Below are 20,390 nucleotides of genomic sequence, written 5' to 3'. Positions count from 1 at the left end.
TTTCTTCCTTATTTTTACTTCTGAGACCTTCGCACGACATTACACATGATGTCAGCATACCTAGTCAATGGAACTAATGCATGCATGCAGCGCATTGTCGCGACGTTCCTGGAAGAACTCACTCCCATGCCGACTTACGTACATACGGTATGTACATACATTAGGTACCCAACTTGAACTTATCTAGATGCATTATCTCACTGGCTGACCAATGACAATACAAGCTAGAGATAGGAGCTGCATGTAGCGATTCGACAGACCGTGTAGGTATTTAAAAAAAACGAATAGGCATAGGTACCTAGCATCTCGTTCATTCACTGTCCGGTCCAGCTAATCGCATCTGGAATAGCTAGCTACCTAGCTATTCAACAGATGCCCTTCCTCGCTATACTACTATAGTATAGGGTTTATCCTACACCGTCATATCATGACAGACAGCTGCCTAGCTGCGTAGATTCTTCGACAGTCAACTTCTTCGAGTAAGTAGAGGTCACGATTCGAGTGGAATATTTGCGGTGTTCATAGTATCATTCTTTTGTATAACCTAGCAATTTGTATGTACAAAATTTTTACAGTAAGATCTGTCTCGAGATCAACGCACCTCATTTTGTCGCTCACTAATATCACTGTCATGGTATCGCACAGCCAGTTCTTGAAGATTCAGATCCTTTTGCACGTTCCTTTCACCTGATGCAGTTATCGATATCAGTATCCCATGTGTTATAAGAAATCGTTTCCGGCTCCTAGCCATGATCCAATTTATCTGTTCTTTTGGTAAATTAGCATGCAAATTGCATATATGTATATATACCGCCTCCGCCTTCCCTAATCTTTCGGCTGTTCCTCTCCACTTTGAATTGAGGAAGACTCGCATCCCTGATTCAGCTGATCAATTAAATTGTCCGGTTAATGAAACGTCCTGTGCAAAAATTTCCAATTCTCAAATACCAGATATGTTTTCTTCTCATCATTTTCATTTCGCCTTTTCCTTGGCAAAGACCATGTCTGCGATGTACAAACAAGGCGTGATAATATTCTATTTCTCACGTCGAACGCGAGCAGTGTAGACCGCGGTGTCCAGGGTGTCGATTGGGCAGTCCCTCGAAACACTGTCAATTTATATCTGATGTGTCTCCATAAACTCGGCCAGCGAACGGTCCTTGCATTTCTGGAGAGCCTGGAAGCAGTCGGCGCAGATACGCAGGCAGCAAAACGTGCAGCGATGTCGCACTTCCCGATCCTGTTTCCGGCAGGTCATGCAGGGCACGGGATACCAGAAATTGTTCGATGGCGGCATCGAACGATGAGATTGGTAGCAAGAGAAGTGTACTTTCGTCAGACGTGCCACGATCGGCTCGGGCTGTGGAGGGAGCCATGAGGCATCGTCTCCATTGCTCTCTTTAACTGTGACTTCCGAATCCTTGCTGGTGTCCTGCCATTGGTCTGCATTTCCGGGCTCCGGTTCGGGAATATAGTCTTCCAGTGGTGAATTCCCCCCAGGCAGTATGGTCTCGGTGATGGGGTTGAATGATCCCGCGGCATTGGAACTTCGAGGACTTTGAGGACTTCGCGGACTTCCAGGAAAGCCCTCTGCAATACGCTGAACAGGTGAAAAGGTCCCCGGACTCAGAGTCGCGGAGTTTGGAGATCGTAGTGGGCCTGGGGGTGAGCGTCTTTGCGAGAATCCGGCTGATGTACTCTCTAGTGGTATAGCGTCCATTGTCTTTTGCGGGAGAAACTGGTTCGGTCTCGAGGGTAGGCCATTGGTCCTAATGCTGAGCGCAGGCTGTGACGCCCCGGGCCCAACTTCCTGCGAACGCATCTGCGGTTCTCGCATTGCCATATTGCTGGACTCGAGTTTCAGGTCGCGAGGTATAGGCTGACAATCTGCTGTACGTTTCTTCCTGCGTGCTCAAATCTCGAGAAACGTACCCTGGGAACCGGCGTAGAGACTCGGTGATGTCAGGGTTCTTTATTCTTAGGCAGGGTGTTCGCAGATCGTAAGGGTATTTGAGTGCACTTCATAGGCGCCGGTCCCTGGGCCGGTGGGAGATAGTAGGGAGACTAAATAAGAGTCGCCAATAATGCGCTGGATTGAACCACGAGGTGAGTTTCTGGGCAAAGCGGATGACTTATCCACTCGACCCAAAACCTTGATAATCTCCGGTGCCAGCAGCGCCATCACGAGGTGATCCTTCGTTGCCCTGATGCTTGCTATCAAACCCATATTTGCTTATCAAGGGGAATAGGGAGTGGCGAATACATACCCTTCCTCAACTCAAGGATTGTGTCTAGCATCAACGCCATGTCGCTCAGCTGTCCTTCCGGCGTGCTAATCTTCAGAATAGTGTGCAATTGCCGAGAATCAGGCCACGATAAAAAGCAACGATTGGCGCAGTGAGACGAGATTGAACAATGCAGAGCGGCCTACTAGGCCGTATGCGTGATAGTGAAGTGACCTTGCATAAGTAAAGAGATTAGCTCAAAGGGTGGCAGATCGCAGAAGCGAACAGCACATCTGGTCCCAGCAAATGCGTCCATTGAAGTATGCTGGATTGGAGACGTGGTACGTCTGAGAATATCTCGAGAGAAGGCCGCTCGGGACAGCCTCCCACAAGGGCTCTTAGAGGCATGATTGCCATCGTTATCAGCACCATTGTCATAGACATGGTAATCAGCGACGCTCCCTGTCTCGACTCTCGACACGCTTCTGGAGTAGAGAGTGCGGGCACGGAGACGGGACGGATCTCTGGATCCTGAAGCATGACTTGCCGATGAGCCTCTCGACGCCGCCACACCGCCCCATCGGTCCTTGTAAGGCATGTTCAGCCACACAGCTGCAGTGATCGAGATGAGCTAAGGGACACGCCCCAATGATAATTACCATGGATCACGAGCCATGAGCATCCATTCACCTTTGAACTTGTGGATGAAACCAGCCCGACGTTTCAGCTCGAGTATCGAATAGGTACTAGTATTCAATGCCCTCTGTAGCTGCGAGACCTTGTGACTCTGCAGGAAAAAATCCCTATGTACAATGAACTCAAAGACGAGCTATGTGGCGAGTCCGTTCAGCTCGGAAACAGCCCATAGAATGATCAGGTGCACGGCTGGTCCAGCTCTGCCCCGTCTGTGGCGTTACGATAGTAATAAATGGCCGTGAGAATGAGATTGGGATCTGGAGCCGTCTCCGGGGCTGCGTCGGAATTCACCTCAATACAGTAATCTCCCCCGCAGAAAGCTCGAGTGCTCGACCAGGCACTGCCGTGTTTGCCTCACAGCCACAGAGTACTCCGTGTATGTGCATAAACTTTGTTGGATTATTGCTGCAAGTGCGCACTGGTAGCATTCCCAATCAGCATTGGGCGTGCCGTAGTAATCGATCTTCTTCTACTGCCCTTGTCCGCCGCCATCTCTGTTGATGATCATCTGTCCTCAGACTCTAACATATCAATAAGTATAAACTCGCGCCTCGTAGTGGAGAAACAGTCGAGTTATATTTGCCCGATAGACAAGAGATAAGTTCTATCGCATACTCTTGGACCTGGAAAACAGGGAGTGTCCGGGAGATACCTTTTAACCTGACCAAGGGATTCGAGAATAACGGTGAAGGGCTAAACAAATAAAAAGCAGGAAGACAAGCTTTACAATTGCGCTTCCGTAAATTTTGATTTGATCTGATTTCTATCTGTCATTATCCAGTAGCACCAGACGGGTTCCACTAAAAATATATAATCCCCAGAAAATATCTCGATATCAGTTCCATGCTACCGATAACATTAAGCTAACCGATCTCAAACGATGACCATTAAAATACAAAAGAAATTATCTGCAAACCAGGTAGGCTTCAGTTCTCAAAACCTTGTTCTCAACAAAAGAAGCATAAATGAGGTTTTTGAGAACTGCAGTTACCCCTCGGTTACATAATCCACCCGTGCTCTAACTAACTAGTTACTGAATACCTCGGAGTACTCCGTACACTCGAAGCGGCAAAATGACAACAGGCGACCCGAACAGCACAGACGCACGGCGGCCAACGCCCGACCTCCACCTGAGAGGACCCTCTTGAATTTCATCCTTGCACTGAAGGGGACTGTGCATAATACCGGAGGGTTCGTTCACAAGAAGACAATGTCCCGCCGCACTGACACCGCAACCCACGTTCCACCCTTCGCGAAACCCCTGGCGCCGTATCTCAAGAGCCGCCAGGAAGCCCTCCGGATTCGCCAAGCGTTGACCCTGTACCTCCGTTCACAGATTATCTTTGCGGACGATGACTCTACAAACCCGGGCTGCCACTTGCAGTCCCACCTGTCGCTCTGTGAACCGCACGATGCTGTCGTCGGCGTGAAGCGTGTCCCGCCCGAGTTGACCGGACTGAGAAAGGAGTACCTGAAGGCTTTGCAGGCCAATGTGGCCGCGAGGAAAGAGTACGATGCGATTGCGGAAGAAGTGGCTTCGAGAAGGGTGAAGAGCGAGGCAGATGTGGGAGGTGATACTGCTGCATCTGGCGGAGCCAGCTCCGAATTGCAAACCTACATTGCGCTCCTCCGAGATCGTCGTCGGCACGAGAAGCTCAAGCTGTTCCAGCACTATCTGAACGAGCTCAACGGGCGGGATGCAGCCAAGCCAGATTATCTACACATTGCGCATGACCGGGATCGAGAGCTTCCGGCACCACACGAGTTCGAGGCTCAAATTGAAAATGAGAGTCAGGATCTTGGGGGAACTGGCCAGGGCTTGGAAGAGCTCGTACATAAGTTGGAGAAAGCTGTGATACGGGCGAAAGGCCAGCTGGATAGGGAGAAGAAGCTATTCGAGGAGCTGAAGGCACGGCGTGAGTCATCTGAGGATAAACAGAATGGTGACGCCTCTCCAGCTTTAAGGGCTATGGCTCTTCAGCGGACACGGAACGAGCTCGTACAATGGGTGGAGGAGAAGCTTGTTACGTCGGGAGGTGACGAGAAGAGTCCGCTACAGGAACTGTCCCAGGATGAGATGGACGATATCTCGCAGTCAATCGAGGATCGGAAGGCTCAAATCAGAGAGCAGTATGCGGCATATTTGGACGCCCGAAAGGCTCTCCTCGACACAGTCTCTGTTATGTCACAGCCTGCTACAAACCAGTCTACGAAAGTGCGACCCCAGTCTATGTGTGAGGATAAGAAAACAGTACCATCTTCGGACCTGGACGTGGTTGACGTCCTTCCGTACGCGAGTGAGGTACTGTTCCCACTGTCTAAGAGCCAGAAGGCGTTGGCAATACAGAAGACCTATCTCTCCGGTATCCTGGTCAAGGAGAAGTCTACGACGCGCCGCATCCTGGATCGTCTCAGCGACGAGAGCCATTTACTCCCTGAATACCCTATTCTGGCTCGTCAACCGCGATTCAAACACGCCGTTGCTGCGATCAGCTCGCGAACTCCCACGGCTGGGTCAGAGCAGAACAAGACAGATGAGGTCGTTGCCCGCGCGCAGGCTTGGGCATTTGCGTCTGGTGCCGCTCGGATGAATGAACGGGAATATGTCGAGGAAAAAACCGCAATTGGGACCGAGATGGCGGGGAGCGCCAAGGAGACGCTTAAGGAGGTGTACGACATTTTGAACCAGGACTATGACGGAGTTATGGGTGGGGATGATGAGGATAAGCAAGACGATAGGGACATTTGGGCATCCGAGGTCCGATCAACCAGGTACCGGGGAAGACAAGCCCGAGCTGAGAAGCGAACAAAGGGTCCGTGGTCAGGTCTGAATGGGCGAGTCGGGGTCGTTGGAGACGCATAGTTATCCGATAAGATGGCCTGATCAAAAATTAATTCAACCGAGAGCCTTTTTTGCACATCTGTTGTAGATCTCGCCATCAGTCATCCAAAGGATCTGTTGAGAAGAGGGCCAAAGGTGATTGGAGCATTGTAGACGGCGATCTTTTTGGGGTTGATTAGGGTTGAGAAGGACGCGGAGACGGCGATCCTGGTACGCCGGCCGTTCGCCGAATCACCGTGTCGGACCGACCTTGGCGTCAGGGAAAATTATTGAAATTATTAACTTTCTGCAGGTTGACTCACTGCCTGTGGTTCTTCTCCTGGCCCTGCCCAAAGCCAACGGTCCCGAAAGGCGATGGGTAGATGGTGTCAATTGTGTAGTGACGTAGACCAGGCGGACTATGTCTGTTCTGTGTTTCTTTCCTACATGATAGAGGTAGAACATATTTACCTAGGTAAACGCTAAAAAATGAGAAGAAAAAAGTTCTCCCTGCTGTCACCAAGATCTGCTGGCAGGAAACGAGACGTAATGGCTGGAACTGCGGATGTTGGCGCGAAAACGGACATCTTGGTAGCACCAACAGAAAAAAATTATGTGGTGGGCTCCGCACAGCGGAGCTCTTATCGGAGGCCGCGCTTGGCTCTCTGCCCTCATCTAAATTCTTATCCTAATTTTCTTCCCCAGCGAGTCTGTGCTTGCATTGACTCACAGGCCGCTAAGAGGCATCTTTTCTTCTTCCGGGACTCCCCTGCTCCAGAAATTCTATTCTCTCCTTCAACGTCGAGCGTGTGAAAAGAGGCACCACTGGCCATACTGGCCAAAGCAAGCGGAGAGAGTCACCACACTACTGCTGGGTCGCTGCACACGCTCAATTGACTGCTCCTGTCACTTTTCTCCGCTCCCCCTCCGCTCTCTTCTTTTCCCCGCGCCGTGCGCAAATATGGCTCTCCCTGCTCGCTGTGCGCAGGCGTCTTCCCTGCTGCGTCAGCGCTGCCTGGCCGAAACTCGTCCCTCCGTGATCGCCTCGCGCTCTTTTTCTACGCACACAGCAGCAGCCCGCTGGGCCTCACCGTGTCTGCGATTGCAGCAGAACGCTCCCTCATCATGGCGCTCGCAGCAGCTGCGCTCCTTCTCGAGCACCCTCCGTCGCCTGGCTTCTGAATCCCAGGCTGCCCCCTCTGCCAGAGCCTACATCGACAGCGGCGCTATTCAGAGCAACCGCGATCTGGTTGATGTCAAGAAGGTTCTCGTTATTGGAAGTGGTGGTTTGAGCATTGGTCAGGCAGGAGAATTCGACTACTCCGGTACGTTGAATACACTGGTGCTCAGGTTAATTATATCCTTAAGAGAGATGGGGAAGCACGTTGGAAAATTTTTTCTAAACTCGCCTCATTGATTTCTGTGGAGGCATTGGGCAAGGATCGACAGTTGAAATATTGGTCTCGCATTGACTGACGAAAATCTCGGATCAACAGGTTCCCAAGCGCTCAAAGCTCTCAAGGAAGCTGGCGTGAAGTCTGTCCTCATCAACCCGAACATTGCGACCATCCAGACGGACCACAAGCTTGCGGACGAGGTTTACTACCTCCCAGTCACTCCGGAATATGTCACTCATGTTATTGAGCGGGAGAGGCCTGATGGCATCTTGTTGACCTTTGGAGGTCAGACCGGTTTGAATCTGGGAGTGCAGATGAACCGAATGGGCATCTTCGAACGGTACGGCGTCAAGGTTCTGGGAACCAGCATTAAGACCCTCGAGACTAGTGAGGATCGTGACCTTTTCGCCAAGGCACTTAACGAGATCAACATCCCCATTGCGGAGTCCGTCGCTGTTAGCACCGTCGATGAGGCTTTGGAGGCTGCGGACAAGATCGGGTACCCCATCATTGTCCGTTCGGCTTATTCTCTGGGTGGTCTGGGTTCTGGCTTTGCAGCGGACAGGGAGGAGCTGAAGAACTTGGCTTCCCGCTCGCTGAGTCTTACGCCCCAGATTTTGATCGAGAAGTCTCTCAAGGGGTGGAAGGAAGTCGAATACGAGGTCGTCCGTGACGCCGCCAACAACTGTATCACTGTCTGTAACATGGAGAACTTCGATCCGCTGGGTATCCACACCGGAGACAGTATCGTCGTTGCCCCTAGTCAGACTCTGTCTGATGAGGAGTACCACATGCTCCGTACTGCCGCCATCAAGATTGTCCGTCACTTGGGTGTCGTTGGAGAGTGTAACGTCCAGTATGCTCTGCAGCCGGACGGCCTTGACTACAGGGTTATCGAGGTTAATGCTCGTCTCTCTCGCTCGTCTGCTTTGGCTTCTAAGGCTACTGGATACCCTCTGGCCTACACTGCTGCCAAGATCGGTCTCGGCCACACTCTCCCAGAGCTGCCTAACGCAGTCACCAAGACCACCACGGCAAACTTCGAGCCCAGCTTGGATTATATCGTGACCAAGATCCCCAGATGGGATTTGAGCAAGTTCCAGCACGTCAACAGGGATATTGGAAGCTCCATGAAGTCGGTCGGAGAGGTCATGGCCATTGGCCGCACTTTTGAGGAGTCCTTCCAGAAAGCCATCCGCCAGGTCGACCCCAAGTACGTTGGCTTCCAGGGTGACAAGTTTGACAACCTCGATGAGGTCCTCAAGAACCCCACCGACAGACGCTGGCTGGCTATCGGACAGGCCATGCTTCACGAAAACTACTCCGTCGACAAGGTTCACGAGCTGACCAAGATCGACAAGTGGTTCCTGTACAAGCTCCAAAATATCGTGGACTGCCACAACGAGCTCAAGGAGATCGGTAGCCTCTTCGGCATCCAGAAGGAGATGATGCTGAAGGCTAAGAAGCTGGGTTTCTCGGACAAGCAGATTGCTCTTCTCGTGGGATCCACTGAGGACGATGTCCGCGCCCGCAGAAAGGGCTTCGGTATTAGGCCGTGGGTCAAGAAGATTGACACTTTGGCTGCCGAATTCCCTGCAGACACGAACTACCTTTACACGACTTACAATGCCACGTCTCACGATGTTACGTTTGATGACCACGGAATTATCATCCTGGGAAGCGGAGTGTACAGAATTGGAAGCTCCGTTGAGTTCGATTGGTGTGCTGTCAACGCTACTCTTTCCCTGAGAAACATGGGCAAGAAGACCGTCATGATCAACTACAACCCGGAGACGTACTCCACTGATTTCGACACTGCTGACAAGCTTTACTTCGAAGAACTCAGCTACGAGCGTGTCATGGATATCTATGAACTGGAGAACGCCAGCGGTGTTGTAGTTTCCGTGGGTGGTCAGCTGCCGCAGAACATCGCCCTCCGCCTCCAGGAGAAGGGTGGCGCTCACGTTCTTGGTACTGATCCCGAGGATATCGACAAGGCCGAAGACCGTCACAAGTTCTCCCAGATCCTGGACAGCATCGGTGTTGACCAGCCCGCATGGAAGGAGCTCACCTCGGTCGCTGAGGCTGAGAGCTTCGCAGAGTCCGTTGGATACCCCGTCCTTGTTCGTCCCAGCTACGTCCTTTCCGGTGCTGCCATGAGTGTCATCCACAGCCAGGATGAGCTCAAGGAGAAGCTCCTTAACGCAAGCGCTGTTTCCCCAGACCACCCAGTCGTCATCACCAAGTTCATTGAAGGGGCCCAGGAGATCGACGTTGATGCTGTTGCTTCCGGCGGCAAGCTCCTCTTGCACGCTGTCAGCGAACACGTTGAGGCTGCTGGTGTCCACTCTGGCGATGCTACTCTGGTTCTGCCTCCGGCTAACCTCGACGAGTCCACCATGGCTCGCGTCAAGGAGATCGCCGAGAAAGTGGCCAAGGCCTGGAGCATCACTGGTCCTTTCAACATGCAGATCATCAAGGCTGACAACCCAGAGACTGGTCGTCCAGACCTCAAGGTCATCGAGTGCAACCTCCGTGCTTCTCGTTCGTTCCCATTCGTCAGTAAGGTTCTGGGTACCAACTTCATCGACGTTGCGACCAAGGCGCTTGTCGGACGCGATGTTCCCGAGCCTCAAGACCTCATGGCTACCAAGCGTGATTACCTCGCTACTAAGGTTCCTCAGTTCAGTTGGACCCGTCTCGCTGGTGCCGATCCGTTCTTGGGGGTGGAGATGGCCAGTACTGGTGAGATCGCTTGCTTCGGAAAGGATCTCGTGGAGGCATACTGGGCTTCGCTTCAGTCCACCATGAACTTCCGAGTCCCCGAGCCTGGTGAGGGTCTGCTGTTTGGTGGTGACATCCACACCACGACCCTGTCTCAGATCGTTGACTACCTGCACCCGCTCGGATACAAGCTGTTCGCCGCCAGTCCCGAGGTTAAGGCCCACCTTGAATCTACCGCGAAGGGCAATGTGACCGTGGATGTGATCGAGTTCCCCAAGCAGGACAAGAGGGCTCTCCGCGAGGTGTTCCAGAAGTATGACATCCGTGGTGTCTTCAACCTCGCCAAGCAGAGAGGCAAGACTCTGCTGGATGAGGACTATGTCATGCGCCGCAACGCCGTGGACTTTGGTGTTCCTCTCTTCATGGAGCCAAAGGTATGTCATTATCAACTTTTCCTCCTATCTCTCTTTTGTTTCATATACTGACCCACAATAGACTGCTCTCCTCTTCGCCCAGTGTATGAGCGAGAAGCTCCCCCGCAAGGAGGGCATTCCTTCCGAGGTCCGTAGCTGGTCCGAATTCGTCGGTGGAAAGCTGCTTTAAATATCGACGTTTACGACGATATGTATGCGAAGATGTGCAAGACGTTTTTTTCTTCATTCAACTCCGAGTTGACCGAAACGAAAAAGAAAAAGGAAAGGTATCCCCTTCCGATTTTTCTCTATCTAAACAAAAAAAGTCTATTCTATGGTCATCCTATGGGGCGGATGGGCTTTCTGGTGATAGAATGCCAGTTTTCTCTTTTTTATTTATGTCCTTCTAAGTTTTTCAGCCTCTAGGTACTCTGCTTTGTCCCGCGCGGCGAAAGAGTGTGCAGGGTTGGGATATTTTCCTCTATGACTCTCTATCGAATCATTTTGTGTCAGTGTCACCTCTTGGGTTACAATAGTAGGCTGGCTATTCTATTTGTTGAGTGAGCAAGAAAAGCAGACGGAACTTGTTCTCTCCTACATTCTTGTTACATTTATACTCCATGTATGTACGTGTATATATACTGTTATCAAATCCCATCTCCAAGAGAAGTATTCTCTTAACTGTTCTGAATAGTACCTACCGTACTCGTGCTGGGAAGAGCTAATGTGTTAGAACACTTCTAGCTTGCAGCATCCAACTAGGTCCGAAAACTGTAAGAAGTTGTCTTGCTGCCATAAATCACGTAGTGTTATAGAGATAAAAATTATATTAATCAGGCCAAAAAAGTTGTAGCTCAAGTCCCGACTGATGCCTGTGATTGATGATCCTGATTGCCTGTCGCTTACGATGCCAAGACTTCCGGTTTCCATTGTTTATGCTCTAAACCACCAGCGGGGGGATGACAGCCGCATTTAACTCTGACGATAACAAGCACTGAACTTGTTTAGACCCGCATGTTTATTTTCATCTGGTTGACTAAGCGATAGACACTTTTGGTGTAACACTTTGACTTCATTTACCCCCCTTATGAAGTGAACTGCTTGTGTTCTCTGATTTTTCTGGTATTCCTGATACCGATATCCTCAACCTTTCCCCACCCAGCTTCTTTTTATTGGAGAAGGATCAGAGCGCCCTTCGGAGAATTCGAGGACGATATCTAAAGAGAAACTGTGCAGCAGGCCGGTGGCATTTCATGCGTGTTCTGAAATAGGAGACGAGGACAATTGACCTTCTTGAGCTGAAGATTTCTTTTCTTGCCCCTTGTCTATTCTCATTTATCTTTCAAGAATCTCGGCCTGAATCCCTCGAGATCCCTATATTACCTCACATCAATCTGTCTCTTGAGCAACCTGAACAGAATTCTCAGCAAGTAAGCACAGAAAATGTCTTCCTCGAATCCCCTTCCATCTGTGCACACCAAGACCACTCTTCACCCAGCCCCTGGTGGCATGGGGACGGGTCTCTTCGCCACCTCGGACATTAATCCAGGTCAAGATGTGCTGCATATCAAAAGCCCCTTTGTGGCAGTGCTGGATACTCCAAGACTGGATGACACGTGCTCAGGTTGTTTTGGCAGAAAGCAGATGGAGGAGACCAGGACGTTGAGGGCTTGCACCGGATGCCACATTGTGAAGTATTGTGACAAGGTTGGTCTTTTCCTGTTCCCTTAGTTCACTGGTTCAATCAATCCTGATTCAGCTTTCTCTTTTTGGAACTTTGATGTCACGTTATCTGCACATTCCACCTTTGTCAGTTTCCCCCGTCTTTTTCACTACCTAAACTGCGCTATATCCCGTGATACAGAATGGTGTTAGCGCCAAAATCTTCTTTTCACTACCAGTGATTGTGAATTTCTTTGTCCTGTCATTTCATGTATAGAAGATGACTCGAGCACTGATTTTCTTCTCAGACATGTCAAGCCAAGGACTGGAAATTTGCACACTCACTGGAGTGCTCTATATTCGAGAATCTGCGCCCAAGAATCCTCCCAAACAGCGTTAGGGCCGTTCTTCGGATCGTTCTCCGCCACGACCGTCAGAAATATGACAGCCGGGGGCTGGATATGTTTCTCAAGCTTGAGACCCATGCCCGGGAAATTCGTGACCTGAACAGCGAGCAGTGGGAGCGGATATTGCTGTCAGCAAAGGCAGTCAAGGAGTATTCTGGCACCAACCTAAAGGAAGAGACAATTTCTACCTTCTTCGCCAAGGTGAGCTATAGGTATCCCCATCTCGCTTTTGACCAAGTGTCTGAAAGCTAATGTGACGCAAAGCTCGACATCAACTCCTTCAACCTCACCACTCCCTTTTATGATCGCATTGGTCTATATGCACACCCGTTCGCGGCCCTTATAAACCACAGCTGTGACTATAACTGCATCACCGGGTTTGACGGCGATGAGCTCTTCGTGAAGGCAATTCAACCGATCAAAGCGGACGAGCAGATTTTTATATCATATGTTGACACGAGCAACCCATATAACGTCCGCCAGAAGGAACTGGCTCGACGGTACTATTTCGACTGTCAGTGCTCGAAGTGCCAGACAGAATCATCTTTACCTGAAGAGCAGACTTTGGCAAGGCCTATTGACGTGTCCGCTGCCGAAGCTGCTGAGGAGAAGGCAAAAGTGCTGATGGCCTCTGCCACCGCCGACGACGTGCCGTCCAGATCTGTCGCGAAGCTGAAGTCTGCTATATATATACTGCACAAGACATCTGCGTGTCCCATTACCCGGCAGCCATATGTTTCCTTACGCGATGAATTAATCGTGTCGCTTCTCTCTGCGCAACAGTTTCAGTCAGCTTTCGCACAGGCAGTCATCCGCTATCTACGTGTTGACCCTGTTATATATCCGCAGTTTGCCCATCCAATCCGTCAATTACATGTGTGGGCACTGGCGAAGCTTGCTATACATATATCTCAAGGTATCGATACTCACCAGGAAGACCCTGTGTCCCTCCAAAAGTTCGAATTGAACTTTGGCCTTATAATTTGGTCTCTTCTTGCCCGACTGGTCGAAAAGGAACGCGAAGCTTGCACGGTTCCAAGGTTCCGAGAGATGGTAAGGGCAGCTTATAATGAGGTGCATGGAGAGTTTATAGCAAATGGGTTGGATCCTGCCATGATGACGGAGGATATAAAGAGGGAATGGGAGAAGCTGGAAGGGCTTGCAGATGAGGCACTTCAAAATGCCTCATTTGGGGAGCAAGCATGAGGTAGGTCTCCAACGCTCCTGCTTTCCAACACCTGCACTGTTTCCCGACACCTATCCTGTATATGAAGGGAGTTTTCCAAGTGATACCTGAGCGATTCATCACAAACCTCACACTTAGAAATCACTTTCACAGCTGGTCTGGCGCGTGCGGTTCCAAGCACATGAATGTCGCTGTTGTCGCAAGTGAATTCCCCAACAGAAATCTTCTATGAAGGTCTTTCCCTTGTCTGGTTTCTTTTCCTCACCTCACTACAACTTCCCTTGTTACCTCAGTACTCCTTCGTACCATATCTCCTGCCACTTCTTCCAGCTCAGACATCACCTTCAAGAGCACAACTGCTATCATCTACCAAGCCCATACGTCTGCTAAGGCAGCTGTCCTGCATCTGCATTCTTTCACACGGTATCTTTGCTAGACGCGAGACAAGGAGATCTGCGTGCTATCCATTGAGTGACTTTTCTTGCCTGCCTCCAGATCAGCTGTCTCTGACACATCTTTGTCGCGTCACTTTGGAAACATCTACCATAAGCCAAATTCTTTTCGCACTTCCAAAGTTGTCACTCTCGATCTTGTCTGTTGCGCCCTCTCTATTCACTGCACCTCCGTGGCTGAAGAACACCTGCCCACTTCATCCTGTTTGCAATCCTATCCAATCTCCTACCTGCTACTCTGCTCGTTGGAATCTTTTTGAATTTATCAAACCAGCCAGCCATGCCTTCGAACGCTAACCACATGGATGGACAGGCTGAAGCCAGAGTCGACAGCCGGTTCTATATTAAACGCGACGACTTCGCGTTTCTCCTTCCTCTCTTGCTTGCAGCTCACCCCGACCTACTGCCCGACTATACCAGAATGGCTGAAATCAGCCGCAAGATACCGAACCCAGAGCTCTGGACATCCTTCCATGAGATCTATAGAAAGATGTATCTTGCGGTTGAACTGGCACAGAGAATTCGTGATCTCCCACCTTTGTCAGTAAATAGCGATTACATTGCCTTCCAAGAAGGGTTTACACCACAAGAAGAAGCCGCGGGGGCCGCCGAAGACAACGCTTTCGAGGATGGCGAATACTACGACGGGGATGAGGACAACAGCGGTCATGATACTCACGACACAGACGACTACGGCATGGATGAGGCTGAATACGAATCTGATACTCATCACGACATGGACTACTACATCGCAGACTACTATAATGGCTTTTTAGACCGTAGTAACGACCGCGCGGAGAGAGTTGGACGACCCATCGCTGCGGAAGCAGCAGCGGCAGCGGCAGGATCTTTGCAGGCTCCGAGCCAAGCGTACAGCAACAACGACAACAACGACACCGATGACCATGAGGACGGTTATAACGACGATGGTGTCGGGGATTCTAATTCCGATGATGCTGCAAGCGTTGTCTCTTCCATCAGCGGACGCGTCTGGTTTGGTCCGAGATTGACTCCAGCTGGATCAGTGTACAATGAGACCGCGCCGACCACGCCTGGTGGAAATGACGATCGTGAGGAATCTGAGAACATATCCATTGGTGGGGTGTGTGGATGGGATATTGATTCCATCACTTGACCGGCCCAGCGTTGCTTCTCAAATGATCTTCCGCTCTTGTCGTCCGCAGGGTTCTTACACTCCGATATTTGACTCAGCTTCTCACTACTGGCACGCGTCCAAGTCTTCTAAACCCCAGAGCCTCAGACCCGCCTTCATTCTGTCCGCCTTATGCACTGTGTACCTCATTCCCAGCAGCTAAAAGACACCAGACCCTTCTGCGTCATCACGCCTCCGTGCGAAGTGTGCAACTCCAGGGACCGCTCAATTAAGATGCAAGAGCCACATCTGTTATTCATAACTGTGCTTTGTCGTTACCGTATCCTTTGTGGAGTGATCGAAAGATGAAACTCTCTCGCCGATTTCACCACAGTTATGTGACACTGGAGCTAGAATCCTCAAATTCGACCGCAGAAAGGGAACAAGACACGACAACTCTTTTGTCGAGTTTGTATAGCGATACGACTCCCATATTTCTCGATTATTTGCTTCAAGCATTTCAACTGTTCTCTCTCTTCTCCATTTTCAATTTGTGGCATGTATGTAGATAGCAGACTCGAAACAACGATGGAGTGTAGCAATGGACTGCATTGAAAGCTCTTAGCAACGAGAGATCCTACTTAAGTGTAAAACAGTTGTGGAATATCTAAGTTCCTAAACTTTCTTGTAGGAGCGTCCGTCGACAGTACGTGATACTCGTTAGTTACCCCTGGGGAATCGACGGAGGATGCAGATGAATTGTACGACCTGCAGATACACACATGTTTTATGTTGTACTAGGATGATGGCTCTCTTCTCGCTTCATGTTCCTCTCTTTGGTATGGGGTAAAAGATATATGTATTTATAATACGTTTCATCCAAGCTTATATGCGGCACTTGTGAAGGGATAGAACATGGGGTCAGTTTGGTCAGAAAGATATCAATTCGTTAGAAACAAGGAAACCCTTTCACCTAGCTAACTTAGCCTAGCTGGAAAAAGGAACAATGCCAGGTTTCACCATGCCGCGCGGTCTGACCGGCCGCGGCCGACACTTTTTTCATCCAAGTTCCCCGTTTCACGCCAGTAAGAGGCTCTCTTTTTTCTATATGACATGAAAACAGCCGAACCGCGTCAACTCATCTAACAACCAACAATGACCCATACCATTCCATCTCTCGTCTCGTCCGTCTTCCCACAATAGCATTGGTTCGTTTACTTGAGGGGAATGAAACGGGAGGAGTGGGTGGCACCGATACCGGGTCTACCGTGCTTGACGGGCTTGCTGCGTGGTTGTTAGAGATCTATATTCACAACTTTTGCTGAAAGGCAAAAATAAACGGGTAGAGGGGAGGGGAAACGGGACATACTATGTGATAGAGAACTCTCCCAGGTAGTGGCCGACCATCTCAGGCTTGATCTCAACCTGGTTGAACTCCTTGCCGGAGTAGATACCGATGACGCTGCCGATCATCTCGGGGACAACGATCATGTCACGCAGGTGCGTCTTGACGAGCTCGGGCTTCTCGTTGGGCTTGGCCTCCTGCTTGGCCTTGCGGAGCTTCTTGATCAGGCCCATGGGCTTGCGCTTCAGACCGCGGTTGAAGCGGCGGCGGGCGCGAGCGTGCACGACATCACGCAGCTGCTCAGAGGAGAGGTCGAGGAGCCTGTTTTAAACATCGCTGTCAGGAATTTTCCATGGCCAACCAAAAAAGTTATCTATCTCATGCGGTGCGAGTGATCGTATTGGCGTGTGTATGAAAATGAGAGCAGGTCGACATACTGGTCGAGGTCAATGCCACGGTAGGTAAACTTCTTAAACTGCCTCTTCTTCTTCAACTCTGTGGGCGAACATCTCTTGTCAGCATATCCGTCTCTTGAGGCGCTTTTCTGTATCGCGTCCATCCCCTCCCCTCCATCGAGTTCGATCATAGAACCCCAGCAGCGAATCCCATCACCAAACCATCAATTTCTTTTCCTAGTCGTTTGAGGGAAGAAAGGGTTTCATGTAGGGGAATATCGACAACGTACCGGCAGCCTCCTCGGCGTTCTACAGGAATATCAATGTCAGCAATCTTCTTCCATGACGCGGCCAGCAACATGTTTGCAATGGAAAAAAAGACTCACGTATTCGGTGTCAGCCATGGTTGCAGATGTTCCTCTGGGCGCTTTCCGGACGAGCTCTCGAAAAGCGAGGGAAGATGGTTGTCGTGTCGGTCGCTGAAGGCTTCGTCGGGGCTGTTCTTGACTTGTTCTGCGCTCGCTTCAAGTTTCGAGGTGGGCGGGAGTCTCGGCTAAGTGCCCACCCTAGGTCTCAAACCCTAACGCGCTAGGCCGCTTCAGGTCAGCCGCGGGTTAGGGCTAGCGACGGTCCAGCCTATCGAGGTGGGCTCGAAAGGAGTAGATCTCATGCATTTCAGTCAATTAAGGGCGATAATTGGTTAAATTCTGTGGCTCTTATTATTTATTATACGCTGAGCTACTTTGTATGTCTTCTCCAGGAGCAAGAATTTTGCGGTTCTACGGGGTAATATTTAATGCAAGTGAGAAAGGTGTAGAGATCGAGCGTCTGGATTGTCTAAGAGAGCCCTTTTTTCAGCTCACATGAGATACATACATAATCGTAACTGCGTCAGAACAGCCTGGGGAGAAACGCAGGCCCTGCAAAACCAATTGACTAAAATTCTCCACGGCGATGATTCTCCTGATCGCATCCAGACCTCTACTCCTCCACAATCGTAACTTTGCGCGCGCGGGGGCGAGACGCTTAGTCGAACAGACCGAAGCCCATGTCCTCGTCGGACTCCTCCTTCTCTTCCTCCTTCTCCTCCTTCTTCTCCTCGGCAGCAGCACCGCCGGCGGCAGGGGCAGCAGCGCCACCAGCAGCAACAGCAGCACCGCCGGACGGGACGGAGGCGAGCTTGGTGGTACCCTCGGAGATCAGCTATACGAGGAGAAAGATGTCAGTAGCCGTTCAATTGAGTTGCGGAATGGGAAAGGGTGTGACGGACCTCCTGGATGTCCTTGCCCTCAAGCTCGGAGATGAGCTTCTCCAGACGCTCCTCGTCAGCGTCAATGCCAACAGACTCAAGGACGCCCTTGATGTCAGCGGCAGAGGGGGAGGTGTTGCCGGCAAGGCCGAGCAGGAGGTAAGCGGCGAGGTGCTTCATTTTGGTGGTTTCTATATGCAGGGAGACGGTCTGTTAGTCCACAGTCGCAAAATGTTCGATTTCCGCGCAGAATTGGACCTATATAGATCGAGACGAAAAAAGAATGAATCGACAGCGGCGACTTACATAAAGTAGATTTGGCGAACAGGAGAATCAATCGATTTAACCGCGAGTTGGGCGGAGACTGAAACGTCGTGTTCGTCGGGAGGGTTGAAGGACGAAAGCTTCGTTCGTGGACGAAGATCGAGGACCAAATACCAAAATCGCAAACGCAGAGAAAAGTGCGGCGGGCGCGGGTGTGGCTGGTGCGGAGAGGCTGCCGTAAGCGAGCGCCGTGGCGCATGGTACTAGTACAGAACGGTACGGGACGATACCAGAGTAACGAAACGCCACGGAGTCACGGAGCCAGGCACATAGTCACGTGACCATTGCCCTTCTAGAAGTCTCACTGCCGCGCTGTTGCTGTCTTTCATCTCTCCTCTCCCCGCCCTCTCTTCCTCTCTCTCTTTTCTCTCGAGCTCGAGGCGTCGAGCTGCCAGATTCTGTCCGGAAATCTCCCATTCTCCGCTTTGTCTGGGGTGTAAAGTCTCCAGCGGCGCTTTGTCAGCCGAGTCGCAGCCAGAGTCACTTTTCTCCCCCGACACATGGCCAGCGGTGTCGCGCCGGAGTCATGACGCTACTTCGTCATACCAACCATCGGCGGTGAACATCCCCTTCTCTCTTATCTGTACTGCCGAAGGTCACTTGCACTTCTCACGATGAGTGTATGTCTCCAGTCCCATCTCCATCTGCCTGTGGAACGTGTGCTAACAGATCAGCAGTTTCTCAGTTCTGTGCTCTCGTCTATTGAGACAGGCAAGCCTGCCTCTCTCCCTCCACCGACTCCAGCGGCGCCTCGATCTCCGGCACCAGGCTCCTCAGGCGCTGCAGGAAAGTCCGAGGGATCGAAAGATGCGCCTGCACGGGGTAGTAACCCCGCAGGAGCGGGGGTAAAGCGGAAGGCTGAGGAGCAGCTCCGCCGCCCCGATAAGCCCGATGGGCCCGCGCCCTCCAAATCTACACCTTCGAAACCCATGCCTTCTGCATCTGCAGCAACCAAACCGCGTCCAGCTTCCGTTCCCGCGACCAGTGGTGCCAAAACCGCCGCAAAACCGTCGACGTCCAGCGGAGCATCCAGTGCCCCGAAAACGCCGCCAGCAGCTGCACCTTCCAAGCCTCCTCCCAAGGGATCCTTTGCGGATCTTATGCTCAAGGCCAAAGAGGTGCAGCAGAAGGCTCCGACGCAGGTTGGAATGCTCAAGCATCAGGCTGTCCCGAAGGAGAAGCTGAGCAAGGCCGAACGGAAGAAGCGCGCTTTGGAGGCAATGGCGAAGGAGAAGGAAGCTCGACAGGGGAAGAAAGTCGGTACAGCCTCTGGGGCCTCTGCTGGTGTGAAAGCCGGCGGGAAACCCGGCGAAGGAGGACCCGTCAAGCGCCGGGAGCCAGAGGAAAATACTTACAAGGGTACTGCACGACCGACGCAACCTCTGCCAACGTACAAGGGAACAGCTGGCTTACCGCCCCGCCGTCAACCTAACGATCTCCAGAAGCGAGCGCCGGCACGCTATGGCAGGCCAGCTAGAAGGGACGAATACCTTGGAACCGACGAGGAAGACGAGGGTGATTACTACAACGACTATGATGATTACTACTCGGACGAGTCCTCTGACATGGAGGCTGGACTGGAGGATGTGGAGCAGGAAGAAGAAGCCGCACTGAGAGCCGCCAAGAAGGAAGACGAGGAAGATATCAGGGCGGAAATGGCGGCCAAGAGGGAGAAGCTCGAACGGAAGAAGAAGCTGGCCGCCCTGGCCAAGTCGAAGCGATGAATCTCTCGGACCTTCTAATACGAATCTGTGTCTTATTTCTTGTGACCATTTTTGGAATACGAAGCATCAGCGGCGGATACCCGGCGTGCGTGTCCTACATCGAGTTCTATCTTACAAGCATTTGCTGTGCGTCAGGTGTTTGCAAAGGATCGGGCATATTTGTGATTTGATTTGTCTTTTCTTTTGTCTTGCAATTGAGGGCGATCTTTCTTTTCGGACGTGTTTATAGAATAGCTGAAATAGTTGAGATACATCCTGCTCAGCGATATCTCCTTTG

At 51.2% G+C, this 20,390-nt stretch overlaps 8 protein-coding genes across 8 annotated transcripts; 5 read left to right on the top strand and 3 right to left on the bottom strand.

The window, feature by feature from the left end:
• Nucleotides 1-1,117: 1,117 nt before the first annotated feature.
• Nucleotides 1,118-1,843, bottom strand: VTN00DRAFT_2835 (uncharacterized protein; the record flags this gene model as incomplete). The annotated part of the gene is made up of 1 exon (XM_069429089.1): nt 1,118-1,843. One exon carries the CDS (start codon nt 1,841-1,843, stop codon nt 1,118-1,120), a length of 726 nt encoding a protein of 241 aa, XP_069283251.1.
• Nucleotides 1,844-4,131: 2,288 nt separating this feature from the next.
• VTN00DRAFT_2834 (uncharacterized protein) lies at nt 4,132-5,784 on the top strand (the record flags this gene model as incomplete). Its single annotated transcript, XM_069429088.1, has 1 exon — nt 4,132-5,784. The coding sequence occupies one exon, from the start codon at nt 4,132-4,134 to the stop codon at nt 5,782-5,784; it is 1,653 nt and encodes a 550-aa protein (XP_069283250.1).
• A 919-nt stretch (nt 5,785-6,703) lies between these two features.
• Nucleotides 6,704-10,466, top strand: VTN00DRAFT_2833 (uncharacterized protein; the record flags this gene model as incomplete). The annotated part of the gene is made up of 3 exons (XM_069429087.1): nt 6,704-7,067; nt 7,239-10,297; nt 10,359-10,466. The coding sequence occupies 3 exons, from the start codon at nt 6,704-6,706 to the stop codon at nt 10,464-10,466; spliced, it is 3,531 nt and encodes a 1,176-aa protein (XP_069283249.1).
• Nucleotides 10,467-11,719: 1,253 nt separating this feature from the next.
• VTN00DRAFT_2832 (uncharacterized protein) lies at nt 11,720-13,551 on the top strand (the record flags this gene model as incomplete). Its single annotated transcript, XM_069429086.1, has 3 exons — nt 11,720-11,983; nt 12,247-12,546; nt 12,610-13,551. 3 exons carry the CDS (start codon nt 11,720-11,722, stop codon nt 13,549-13,551), a joined length of 1,506 nt encoding a protein of 501 aa, XP_069283248.1.
• A 712-nt stretch (nt 13,552-14,263) lies between these two features.
• Nucleotides 14,264-15,299, top strand: VTN00DRAFT_2831 (uncharacterized protein; the record flags this gene model as incomplete). Its single annotated transcript, XM_069429085.1, has 2 exons — nt 14,264-15,085; nt 15,168-15,299. 2 exons carry the CDS (start codon nt 14,264-14,266, stop codon nt 15,297-15,299), a joined length of 954 nt encoding a protein of 317 aa, XP_069283247.1.
• A 991-nt stretch (nt 15,300-16,290) lies between these two features.
• VTN00DRAFT_2830 (40S ribosomal protein uS19) lies at nt 16,291-17,220 on the bottom strand (the record flags this gene model as incomplete). The annotated part of the gene is made up of 5 exons (XM_069429084.1): nt 16,291-16,360; nt 16,446-16,742; nt 16,859-16,916; nt 17,107-17,125; nt 17,203-17,220. 5 exons carry the CDS (start codon nt 17,218-17,220, stop codon nt 16,291-16,293), a joined length of 462 nt encoding a protein of 153 aa, XP_069283246.1.
• A 622-nt stretch (nt 17,221-17,842) lies between these two features.
• VTN00DRAFT_2829 (ribosomal protein P2) lies at nt 17,843-18,245 on the bottom strand (the record flags this gene model as incomplete). The annotated part of the gene is made up of 2 exons (XM_069429082.1): nt 17,843-18,019; nt 18,087-18,245. 2 exons carry the CDS (start codon nt 18,243-18,245, stop codon nt 17,843-17,845), a joined length of 336 nt encoding a protein of 111 aa, XP_069283245.1.
• Nucleotides 18,246-19,003: 758 nt separating this feature from the next.
• On the top strand, nt 19,004-20,113 carry VTN00DRAFT_2828 (uncharacterized protein; the record flags this gene model as incomplete). The annotated part of the gene is made up of 2 exons (XM_069429081.1): nt 19,004-19,009; nt 19,067-20,113. The coding sequence occupies 2 exons, from the start codon at nt 19,004-19,006 to the stop codon at nt 20,111-20,113; spliced, it is 1,053 nt and encodes a 350-aa protein (XP_069283244.1).
• Nucleotides 20,114-20,390: the final 277 nt, after the last annotated feature.

The sequence above is a fragment of the Thermoascus crustaceus genome, assembly GCF_041956765.1.
Source record: "Thermoascus crustaceus strain CBS 181.67 unplaced genomic scaffold VTN00scaffold_11, whole genome shotgun sequence".
Classification (NCBI taxonomy): domain Eukaryota; kingdom Fungi; phylum Ascomycota; class Eurotiomycetes; order Eurotiales; family Thermoascaceae; genus Thermoascus; species Thermoascus crustaceus.
Note: the sequence above shows the minus strand (reverse complement) of the source record. Positions and strands in the feature narration are given on the sequence as shown.